The sequence below is a fragment of the Cyprinodon tularosa genome, unplaced genomic scaffold, assembly GCF_016077235.1.
Source record: "Cyprinodon tularosa strain WSP-4 unplaced genomic scaffold, ASM1607723v1 ctg172, whole genome shotgun sequence".
In the NCBI taxonomy this organism is placed as follows: Eukaryota; Metazoa; Chordata; class Actinopteri; order Cyprinodontiformes; family Cyprinodontidae; genus Cyprinodon; species Cyprinodon tularosa.
Window position 1 is genome coordinate 398,186 of NW_024038551.1, and position 13,285 is coordinate 411,470.

A 13,285-nucleotide genomic window follows, 5' to 3' on the forward strand; every position below is an offset into this window, starting at 1 on the left:
CTCTACTCGTCTTTGATCAATTATGATCCAAGATGTGTTTGCATGGTTGTGTATATCTGTGTTGCCCTGCGATGGACTGGTGACCTGTCCAGGGAGAACCCCACCTTTTGCCCAAAGACTACTGGAGAGCCCCACCATGACCCTGACTGATGACGAGGGAGGAATGATGGATGTTGGATGGATTGATGATGGATGAATGGATGGGTGGATGGATGGATGTATAGAGGAGTGAGATGGATGGATGGGTGGATGATGAATGAATGATGGATGAATGGATGATGGATGGATGGATGGGTGGATGATGAATGAATGATGGATGAATGGATGATGGATGGATTGATGGATGGATGGATAATGGATGGATAGATGGAAAGACTAATGATGATTGATGGATTGATGGATGATCGATGATGGACGGTTAGATGGATGGATGGATGGATGGATGGATGGATGGATGGATGGATGGATGGATGGATGGATGGATGGATGGATGGATGGATGACAACTTCTGTGATCATGTAAACAAAACTAACATCTAGAAACATTACACATGAGTCAACTGAATAGGATTGAAACAGGACTGCGGTCAGAAAAATCTATTTCCTATCAGATTCCTTCTAATATTAATTATGATAATATACTTTTGAAAGTATTCACTCAAGCAGAGTACCTGCTAGACAATGTTGAATGCTGGTCTTATCTTACTGATGCCTGGAAAGCTGTTTTTCAGTTTTCGATGTTTCGGTATGCTGCTAGACTGCTTTAAACTTATGGTTATTTCAATAACCCTACTGTTTGTTGTAAACTGTCCACTTTTTTCTGTGATAATCTCTCCATGTGCTTCTTAAGCAGTTTGTGAAATCCTTTGTGACCAGAACAGGCCAGAACATTGGCAACACTGCACTTGTTTTCCCTAGAAAGGAAGCTGTTTGAAATTAAAAAAACACATTCCACATGGCTAAAAATAGAACTATGATATGGACAACAACCCCTCAATCAGTAAGATTTGATAATGGTTGTCTATTTTGTTAAATAATAACCAAAAGTATTGGGTCTGTCACAGATCTTTTTTAATGGACCATCAAGCACTGGACACCCTGGCAATCTAACTTTTTTGTTCTTCCCTTGGCAGAACTCAGCGGCTCTGTGCTGTTGGATCCAATCTTCTGATCAGGCTGACTGGTGCTTATAAAGCACTGCAGGATCATAATTTCTTTACCCCAAGTAGTTCTTGAGTTACAGTGTTCTTCCTGTACTTTGGTGATGATTGTGATCCATGTCTCATGTTATTATATTTTGACTGCCCAAAGCTCTTGGGCAATGATATATCTGAATTATCTGCTTGATATAATTCAGATCAGCAAAAACTCTGGCCATAAAATACCTGTTAGTCTGCCTATGAAAAGTCAACTTATTATCTTAAATTAGACGCTCCTGTTTGAGGTTGGTAGCAGCAGAAACCTGTCTGCCGTATACAATCAGTAAGACTCCAACTACTCACATGGCTAAACCCCAAAAGCTGTTCAAACACACCACAGACAAAATTGTGGAGCTCCATATCGCTGGAAAGGGCCATATGGAGGGAAACTGCAAGCTGCTTGGTGAAAAAAGATAAACCGTTGGATCAATTATTAGAAAATGCTAAACATGAATGTCAGTCTCCCTAGGACTGGGGCTCAACGCAAGATCGCCCCATGTGAGGTATCAATGGGCCTTATGCAAAAATTTTCCTTTTTCTCCCACCATGGGATCTTACAAACATCCCACATCAGAACCAAACAACATTTATAACTTCAGTAAATTATTGTAAATATACGTAAGTCAGAGGGAGTTCAAGAGAAATTTAAATCTGTATAATTACCCCCTTGATATCACCATGAAAGGCCACATATAATAAATTGGAGGGCTACAACTTCCCACGCTTGTCAGAACCTGGTTATTCATAGAAATTGCATAGAAGATGAAGAGGAACATTTTTTTCTGGTTTGAAGACCGAGGATCTGCTGACTGAGAGCCGAGTAGCAGAATTAAAGGACCATAAAAGCCAAGCAGTGGGAAATAAATTACAAGAGTTGTAAATGATGAGTTTGAGCTGTTAAATACGTAAAAATAAAATAAAAAACTAAAAAGTAATATACAAAACAAATTGATCAGAAAACACTCAATGAAAACTACTGATGGAGGCAAAAGAGTACATTTTATGTGTAAATGCTTGGAATCAGTTCACCTTTAACCAACACAACAACATTCTCCTTTTAATTCACACACACACTTGTACTGTACATCTCTAGACCATGTCTTTCATCCCTTCATCCACTCCCCATCTCTCTCAACATTAAAATGTTACCAGTTAAATTCTAATCTGATGAATTCAGACCAAAACATTTACATGTACTGACATAAAAAAGCCAAGGAGATGCCTTGGAGGGAAAGTAATGAACGTTTGACTGTTAAAGGGGGTTTGCTGAACTTTCATCCATTTTCTGTTTCAGATGGTATGTCAATAGAAGCTTGATCTCACATATAGTCACTGACTCTTCTTTCTTTGGACGACATGGCAACAAATTAAACCAGACTTCCCTGGATACCGACATGCCAACTGCAGGTGTAGTGACCCATAGTTCTGAAATTAGCCAAATGTAGCCTAATGAAATGGAAAATTGCTTCTAAGTAACAACAAATGTGGTTATTTAGTAAAAACTAAGCTTCGATAACAGCTGACTCCTACATTAGTCTAGAGCAATATTATGAATGCAACATTTTAACCCAAGTACTAATTTTTCGTACTAACAGTTCTTGCATGAGGCCCAATGATCCTAATAAAGGTGAGAAATAAACTCAGAACTGCATGAGAGCAACTGGTCAATGACCTGAAGAGAGCTGGCATCACTGTTTCTATGGTTACCGTGCATAACAAACCAAGACGTCATGTTCAAAATCATGCATGACACGGAATGTTCCACTGCTTAAATCAACACATGTCCAAGCCTGTCTTCAGGCTGTCTATGACCATTTGGATGATCCAGAGCAGTTATGGGAGAAAGTTATGTGTTCAGATGAGACAAAAATATAACATTTTGGTCTTAATTCCATTCGATGGATGAGTACTATCACAAAAAAATATCCCTGCTGTGAAGCATGGGGGTGGAAGCACAATGCTTGGGGGTAGTTTTCAGCAGATGGGACAGGAGGACAGCACTGCACTGTACTTTGCCTTAGTACCTCATGTAACACATCATCCTTGTGAGCACCCATAAAACATATTTTTCACCCACTTCTCCGCATCAAAAATTAAGTTTTCACCAGCAACACTTGAAATGGATGCTTTTTTTTTCAGAAAAGTGTATGATTATATGGGTAACCAGAGATAGGATTAAATGAATGCAACAAACCTATTAATATGCAGTTTAATCTTATGCTTTGAAAAAGTGTGGGGGTGATTATGTTGAACTCGTTTTATCTTTAAGCAAGCCTTTTAGTTTGCACCAGATGTTTTATTTAATCTCTCCAAATACAGATTTTACATCTAATATTTAAAATATTCCTATCTATATTATTTTCACCAGATAAAATAAGTCAGATATTCTACTAAACTTTGTTTAATGTTATTGTAGAAATATATCCTGATTAGACGCTCCTGTGGTGTAGCTAAGAGAAACCTCATGAGGCCTGGCCTCCAAAGATGTCATTAGGATGTATTAAATATTCAGAGTCTAAATGACTGTAAATATTGACAAGATAATTATTCCCTTGGGCATTTTTCAGTATTGTTAATGAGGTTTCTGTGAAGGAAACTTTTCCTGTGGAAGAACTATGGGACATTTGGAGTTTTAAGATAGAGCTAATTACTTTTAACAGCTGTTAAACTTGTCAAAGGTTTAGCTTTTAATCAGGCTACAGACAGACATAAAGTGGTTATTTTAATTTTGCATGTTTTCATTGGTTTAGAATGAATTAGTCATTTTGATCTTAAATCAACATTTTCTAATATTTTAAGTTTTGCTTATGAAGCCATCTACAAATTTCAACATCACTCTGACAAAAGTTTACCCCATGTTTCATAATCAGCTGTGAGATGTTTGGGGCTTTCTGGCATTTTCATCCTATTTCAAGTCAGTCAACCACATCTAAACAAGATTAAGATCAAATTGTTGCAGTGACATATCATTACAACTACATATACATTTATTTCTTGCAACAATAAAGTAACCATTTATGGAATTGATCATAATAATAATAAAAAAATTAATATTATATATATATATATATATATATATATATATATATATATATATATATATATATATATATATATATATATATATATATATATATATATATATATATATATATATAAAGCACACCAGACTCCATTCATCCCATCAAGTCATCAGGTTAAGACTAGACTCACCTTGATGAGATGAATGAGTCTGGTGTGCTACTGCTTGGGTGGAAAGAAAACCAGCAGCCACACGGCCCTTTCTGGAACTAGTTTGACACCTGTGGGTTAGGCCATGGGTGGGCAAACGTTCTGGCCATGCGGGTTTGGACACACAATTATCAAACCTGGGGACTGAAATGAATGAACATTTTTTAAAGAAATCAACATTTAGTGGAAAAGAATCAATGGAATCACTTTCAACATTCAGAACATATTATTACCCAACAAAAGAAAGGGGTCTTTAAATCGAGAGTGATGTGCGACATGTTAATTAAGCTACTGTACCGCTGCTCTGAGTAATTGCGCAAGTTGCTATTTTTTTAATAACACAGTAGAGAAACTCACATTTGTTAGTCAATAAACAAGGATCTGTGATGGGCTTTGTTGATGTTCATGACGCTAAAAGTCTGCTCACACACGTAGGTCAAGCCAAACAATGCCAGCATCTTCTGTGCCGTCCTTCGGACATTTGGAACTGAGGCTTCGTTAAGTGAAGTGTAAAAGAAATTCAGTTGAAGATCGATCAGCACCAACTGCAGCTCATGTGGGGCTTTTTTGGGTCTTGCATCAGGGGACAGGACACCAGCTGAAGTGACTTGTCAATTTTTTTTGTAAATCAGTGAACCGACGACAGAATTTTCTGTGCATGTCATGCAGGGATTTGCAGTATTTCTTCACATTTTGGGTGGCCTTCTGCAGTGTGAGGAAAAAATGTGCAAAAGATTTGAAGGCTCTCACATTTTCTGTACATGTTGTGATTTTATGTTCAGTTCAATTCCCAGCCAGCTGGGAATTTATATTTCTGATACTTTAATATGTTTATTGCCCACCCCGGTGTGAATACATGACTCTTGGTCATACTTGGTAATGGAAATGTAATGAGCAGATGAGGAACACATAAACACTAATGTTATATCAATGATTAAGCCCTTAGTGAAATAAAGCTTGTCCAAGCTTCAACAACAGCTTACAACATATTCTTGTAGCATAGCATAGCCTGCGACCTACCCTGTTAGCTTTGTCGTTATTCATTAGTAAGCACATGAAATAATCAACATCATAAAAAGATATATTGTTTGTTCTGTCCCTAGTTATGCCAGACCTGCAAACCTTTTTGTCCATTTCCATTTGGAAGGCTTGAGTTTCATCCAGCTGCAGCTCAGCAGTCAGGCCACTGCAAGGCAGGCTCTCTCTCTGTCTCAGTGGTACACAGCAGTGGTCCTCTTTGTCTCCGTGGCTCATCAAGGCAGGCTTTCTTGTCCAGTCTGGCTCTATAAGTTCTGAAACCCAAGAGAAATGTGTTGCAAAAGGTTCGTTTTTGCAGCTTTGTTTCTGAAAGGTTCTGACCTATCCTTGATGATTCTGGAGATCTGGGTCCCCCTTGGCCTTGGATCTCCATCTTGCCGGATATCCTGCCGAAGCTGATTTTGCAGCTGGTTATTCAACAAACTTTATCCTCTTTTCTGGTTATCGGGTCAAGATTAAGTATGAGCACTGGTTCCCAATGTCCAAAAACCATGATCATGGCATATGGCACAATAATGTCATTTTATGTATTTCAGTATTTACAATAGAAACCCAGACCCAGTAACATTATTATGCTAATGATAGTGCCTAATCTGTTCATTCTTGCTTTTGAACATTTTTATCTAATAATCTTACAAAATACTTAAAGTAACACGCAATAAACATTTGACTTTTAAAGCATATACAGTTCTGGCACAGTATCTGTCTTTTCTAGTACCTGCTCTACCTCTATTTCTGTCACAAAGCTCAGGAATAAAGGACTCAAATGCAAGACCTGACACAATGGATTCAAACTAAAAGTTCCTTTAATACAGTCCTGGGTTGAACATCAAAAACATCCAGCAGAAACAGAGGTATCAAAAATGGAACCAGAGACAGGTCCAAATCAAAGCTGGGGTCAAAACACTAGAAAGCTAAAGTCTAACAGGCAAAAGGCTGGAACGCTAAGCTCTAAGAACAAAGACGAACTAGCAAAGGGAAGCTGTAAGAGTGGGACTTCCACCAGGAAGTCCCACTCTTGCATATGAGCACATATGAGCACTTCCACCAGGTGAATTGCATTAGGCTGTGGAAGATCCTGATTGCAGGAAGGAACTCAGGAAGTGAAGCTGCCTAAAACGACAGAGGAAATTAGAATAAAATAAAACTGGAAGTGAAAAGACAAGGTAAGACAAGGACTGCCCCTGACATTACCCCCATGGGCGTAGGTTTGCATAGGGACCATAGGGACATGTCCCTACCAAAATTTTGAACCGACCCATTTGTCCCTACCAATAATTGGATGTGAGCAACATGTTAATAATTTACAGCAGTAGTTATCGCAGCAGTGGCTTCTTTTCCTCTCGCAGCTCCTCTGCCTTGTCTCTCCTGTCCCTTTCACGCAGCAGCGCATGGAACTGTGCTGCGCTGTTTAACTCAACTCTCATTGGTTGTTCTGCCTTAAGTTCCGCCTTCTCTCTCTCTGATTGGCTGTTTTCTAGTCCGTGTGTGCTTGGAGCACAACATTGAAAATTTATTCAACCTAGAATGCTGCGGTTACTACAATTAATATTAGGCTACAAAACTAGTCCCAATAAAAAAAATGAATATCATGTATACTAAAATACAAAAACCTTTTTTTTTCTTTTATAAAACGAAATATTCTGAGTCAGCCAGGAGTTCTGAAGACTGCTGGAAAAATGGGCAAATAAAGGCTGTAAGCATCAACATTTCTGATTCTTAGCCACAGCCACCTAAAAAAGAAAATGTGAGGGTTTCTTTTTTACAGATATTTAGTTAATATTACTGTTTTCATTTTTTTGTTTTTATTTTTACAATTTTGATATAATAACTGATCTAAGTGGGTTGCTCTGTGGGGAAAGGCACATTTTACATTTATATTACTGTATGTTTTAAAGTCTCTATTCTCCAGTTAATGATGAATCACTTACTAAATTAGTTGACGATTATTGAAATAATCAATTAATATGATTCATTTTTTTCAGCCCCAGATAAAATACATGAAATGGGCTACACAGAGTAACTACAGCCCAGATGTTCAACTTTTATAGTGAAGTTAATATTTTAATGAATGTATTATTTTGCTTGATACAGAGAGAGAATAGTAGGTACAAATATTAGAGTGGGGTTTAACTCTGCACAATTCTATATCTTCAGAAGAAAATACTGTATTTACCTTCTCTCTTAGTCGTTCAAATGAAACCATTTTCAAAGTGGAAAACAGTCCTAATTCCACATTCATCAGAGCCGGTGATACTTCAAACATTGATAAACAGCATCTAATGAGTGTAGAGCTTATAACATTTTTATTAATGGAGCAAAATGTTTTTCTCTTTTAACAATGAATTCCCCTTATCAGTACGGATGCTCACATTGAGCATAAAAAAGGACATGCATATTGCATAGCACCAATGACACCAGGCCAATAGTGTCCCTACCAAAGTTCAAATCAAACCTACGCCCTTGATTACCCCGACCACAAAGTCCGGCTCCAGACGGACCAGAAGTGTCCGGGTGCTAATCATAAAAGTCTTGAATGAAGGATGGGTCCAGAATGTTACTGGCTCGCTCCCATGATCTCTCAGGGCCCAATCCCTCCCAATCAATCAGGAACTGATGTCCACGACCCCGATGCCTCACAGCCAGCAGCTTCTTAGCTGTGTAGACTGGTTCACCATCAATAATCTGGGGAGCAGGGGGAGCTTTGGTGACAGGTACCAACTTGCTTTCTCTGGCTGGTTGGATATGGCTGACATGAAAGAGGGAATGGCCTTTTTTCCCCGGCGGCGGTTCCTACGCCTGAAAGAAGCAGATTGCAGGGGGAGGGCAACAGCTGGTGATGGTGGAGGTACAGGATCAGAGGTTATTGATTGAGTGGGAATGTCACGGAATGATGGTTTGGGTGGTGGAGGTCTATTAAAAACCTGAGAAAAGGCATCCTGTATATTCCACTTGGCCAAAGCAATGTATCCAGTCTTAAGGAAAAAATCATGAAAATCCGGAAACTTCTCCAGTTTCTCCTTTACCAGCTTAGCTGCACCCACCCACTTCAAAGGTGGGCTGATGAGAGGTAGGCTGTCCAATGTGGATATTAAGAGAGGAAGGAAGTTTCTTATTGGGTTTGCCTCTGCGGGGTCCATGTTTTGGTTGGTTCCTTCTGTCACGTTTTGGTTGAGGTTTGGAGGACCCAAATGCAGAGGCAGAGAGGCTGAGGTGAATACTTGTAGTTTTAATGAAAAAGGTTAACAAAGGCAGTCCAAAAATCCAATTAACAATGTAACAGACCAGAACCATGGAGACATCAAGGGAAAACACGTAGAAGGAGCCAGGGAGAGAAGAGGGGATACGACTTCAGCGATGACAGGACCAGCAACAACAGAGGAACCAACAAAGAGTGAGAGCAGAGGGAGAGCATAAATAGCTGACAGAGACAAAGGGAAGGCTAACGAGCTGACAAGGAGCAGGTGTGAGGAGACAACGAGGGAGCCAAGGGGAAAGGAACACACACACACACGAGGGCAACAGAGGACAACAGAAAAACATGAGAACTAACATAAAACTAGAAATTACAACAAAATAGGAATTAAACCAATAAAACTAGAAAAAAAGGAGCAAAGTAAAGCACAACATAACCAAAACCATGACATAGATGTCTTATTCCTCTTATGCAATATCAGGCTCAGCCTAGTTCACATGTAAGGTTTTTTTCTCTCATCATCAGTTCCCATCCTTTCCATACTCAGGTTCATGTTGTACACTCTCCTTGCCACCATTCTCTCGCACCTTTTTCTCTTCAGTCTGGCCCGGGAACATTCTTTTGGGGGGAAGACGTATCTTCTCCTTATCTCACAATTATCATCCAAACTCATTCTCTTCCAGAACTGACAGGTTAATCAATTAATCTCTCTAATTGTGTGGCTTCTTGTGTGTGTTAGTCTCTTAAGGCTGAAATGATGTTACACAGATATGCTGAGTTATACATCCATTTTTATTTTTCACAAAGAATTAGATCACTTTTACTTCATTTTAGGGGCTAATGTTCCTGGTGGGAACCCGAAAGTGACTTTCAAAACATTATTTGCAGGGCGTAATTCAAACCTCTGACTCTGAATCTGATGACACCTTAGATAGTTTTCTTCCAAGCACAAACAAACCTAAAACACTGGTAACATATTGAACATTTCTTCATCACATGTTCTCAAATGGATTACACTTACTGCTAAGAGCAATAACATTACAGGCTGGATTCAATGTTCCACCACTCAACAAACGCTTTTCACCTCCCTTGCACCTCTGTTCTTTGACTGATAACTTCCTGGATCTAACTTAATGTTAGCTTTGCACATGAATCTCTAGCCCTCGTATTGTCCCAATTTAAATGCTTTTTCCCCCCAACTAGAAACACCACTATTGATTGACTCCTTGTTCTGGTTATTACTAACATTAACCTGATGGTTTGATCACAAAGGGTCTAGATGGATTACGTACCCTAGCAAAACAGATGGCCGAGGATACGGTCATGATCTTGGCGCTGATGACTGGCTTGATTAGTCATTTCATTCACTTGTCCAATCCTGCCCGGTTGCTCATTACCTCTCATCTGATCCACCTGCTCGTACTTATATTTTAACTGCTTGCTCCCAGTCGTCAGTGCCAGATTATTCTTGATCCTTTTGTCTGAGAGTTTTCTACCATTACTAATAGTGTTCTGATTGCCTGATCATTACCCATATCTGTCTTCGGACCTTTGAGCCCGCCTGCCCACTGTTCCAATTTGTTTGCCTTACCGGTCTTCTGGCTCTGTTGGATTCTACTGTGACTGAAACTGCTTCTTGACTTCACCCTGTGGATTATCCTGCCTTCCTCTGTCATCTGCTTGGATCTGATCTCCTGTCAATTCGGTGTCCTTCAAAGTTTCGGTGTCAGAATCTCTCTGTGCGGCAACTACTGTGTCTTGTCAACTGACCGGCTGGTATCGACCTTCTCTGGGCACGGCCTGCACTCAAATTAAATCTTCAGATTAAATTAAATTCTGAAATCAGATTAGTGATTCGTGCATTCAGATCCTCCTCTTTCAGGTTTTCGTGGTCACTAGCCTGTGTTTCCCCTCGCCAGTGTTACCTGCCTCAGGCTCTCTAGCCGCTGCTGCTGCAGATCTAAAAACTGTCTGCCCTTGCCTTAATCAACGCCTTTTAAGTTTGTCTGTCTTGCCTGAATACAGGGTCCCTCTGTTCTAAGTCATTACAGATTCTGAATTTCAGAACCTGATTGGTTTAGCTCTGTTTTTGGTAAATGGAAAACTTTTGTTGTTATCGCCAAGGCTTCGATTTCCGCATCTGCAGCTATTCTCACCTGCTCTGCCTGCTGTGCAAATCCTTATCTGCATTTGTTATTACCAGTTTAATAACAGTAGCTATGTCTGAAAAATAGACCACTTCGCCATATCAGATGCCTTTAATGTCAAATGTTTCTTCACATGACTTTTGGAACATTGGAAAGCTTGAAAGTATTTTTCCTAGACTCTAAATTTGCTATGGCATGAGATTTCTGTGTTTGTAAATATCTACATATCCACAGTTTTTGTATTCAAAATAAATGTAATGTTATGGTTTGCATAGTTGAATGTGACTGTGACTGAGTGGGAATATGTGCAATTGTGATTTAATCTAAATATCTATTTATAATGGACTGAATTGCATTCATTTGAAATTCTGATCTTGTGTATGAAAGGGCTACAAAAACAGTGTTTAGCAAATTTAAAACTTTTTACTTTCTGGATAGAATTAAATGAACTCAAAAACATTGATACAAAATGCATGACATATGAGTTTTCCAGGGACTGCACAAGAGGACTAAGGTCATTATGATTGGGTTAGATCATTAGCAAACAGTTCTGACATGAAATGTGACGTGAACATTTATATAGAGCAGGACTTGATACATCCACTTTGTTAAAGAAAAGGCAGATGACAAGCATCCTTGATCTAATGTAAAGCGTCACATAGGTAAATAATAATTTTATTGGACTTCTTCATTTTCTATTACCTATCAGCCATTATTCTTTTAAAAATACACTTTGCATTTAAAATTATGTAATGACTAATGGGTTTTTTTTTGTTTCCTACAGATAACGTTGATCCAGCTTTAAGAAGTGACCAGCATGCTGAATGGATCCCAGACTGGGTCGAACATGACATCTCTTAGTGAGAATCAAGAACTATTGAAAACGATTATAGTTGCAACTCTGTCTACGGTTCCATCTTTTATTTTTCTCTACATTAATGGGACTATTCTGTTCACTCTCCGGAGTAAAGCTGTATTTCGTGACACAAGTCGGTACGTTCTTCTCTACAACCTCCTTCTGACAGACACTCTTCAGCTGGCACAGAGTCAGCTGCACTTTTTGCTTTCTAATTGCAAAGTAAAAATGGCATATTCAATCTGTATTTTCCTGAACTTCCTTGCCAGTCTAACAACTGGAATTTCTCCACTAACACTGGTAGTAATGCCTTTAGAGAGATATGTGGCTGTGTGCTTCCCACTGAGGCACTCCTCTATCATCACCATCAGAAATACTAACGTGGTAATCATGGCAATCTGGGCTGTCACCTCCTTAAACAATCTCACTCGTGTTTTTTGGTTCCTAAAATCTTCATCAGAAAAAATTGAGATTTCTAAGCTTAAAGACCTTTGTTCTACAGTGTCTTTGATTCTTGGGGCTTTAACTAACGAGTATGACAGAGCCTATACCTGTGTTGTGTTTGTTTCAGCTGGTGTTGCTGCAACTTTCTCCTATGTTGGTGTCATTAAAGCAGCCAGATCAGCCTCCACAAATAAAGCTTTAGCAAATAAGGCCCGTCACACCCTGCTGCTTAATTTAATTCAACTTGGGCTGAGTCTTTCCTCAACTATTTACACCCCACTTATCATTGGTCTTTCGAAAATTTTAACAAGGATAGCATTTTCATGGGTGCGGAATGTTTTCTATGTTTGTTTTATAATCTTCCCTAGATGTTTGAGCTCTCTCATCTATGGGCTCAGAGATCAGACCATCAGACCTGTCCTGCTGTATTACCTATGTTGTCCTCTTAGAGTTGAAGTCAATGACTAAGTCTTTCTTTCTCCCTTCTGAAAAATGGCTATACGGTGTCCAGAGTCAATTTGGAAACTTGGTTTGCTTTGACCCAAGGGAAAAAAATGGGTACAGTTCTCTCAATACATATGTTGTCATGAAGAAATTAAGTTTAAAACTAGAATTAAAATTGATAGGCAGTAAAAAAGCATAATAGTTAGACACTTTCATTAAAACCTGCATCTCAGAATCGAAGCTTTGAGTGGACGTTTTAACCTGTTAGTTTAAAGCTTAAATGTTTAGTTAATAGTATATCTCTTAGGTTTATATAAATTACTAATCTTTATGATATTCTTGTGTCTTCATGTTTGTGGTCTGTTTGTGATTTTAAATATAAATGCACTGTATAGATCAAATATGCCTTTTAATGTTGAGATTTCCCTTGATTTAATAGTTTCAAACATTTAAGGGAGCGGGCACTAAAGGGAAAATATTAAAATGCCTCCAAGCTTTATAATCTAGTCTTTTAAGAAGGCTGAGAGCATCTTGGAGATATTTTTAACATTTAAATCCAATTGGATATTACCGTCACATGAAGTTTACACTTTAAAATATATCAGTGAAACAACATAAGTTCAATTGTTTGAATATGTTTTGCTTATTTTAAGTGAGCTGCTGGCATGTTTTTTATGTTCATTTTGTTTTAACTGTTTCTATTATGTTTTTGTGTTAAATATTTGATCAGC

The 13,285-nt window shown here is 38.6% G+C and overlaps 1 protein-coding gene across 1 annotated transcript in view; it reads left to right on the forward strand.

Moving 5' to 3' along the window:
• LOC119781187 (odorant receptor 131-2-like) overlaps positions 1-13,285 on the forward strand; it is a 91,314-nt gene extending 78,029 nt beyond the window's left edge. Inside the window, exon 2 of the mRNA XM_038281585.1 lies at positions 11,983-13,285. Within this exon, the coding sequence (XP_038137513.1) occupies positions 11,983-12,578 (596 nt within the window). The 3' untranslated portion in view covers positions 12,579-13,285. The remainder of the gene's footprint in view (positions 1-11,982) is intronic.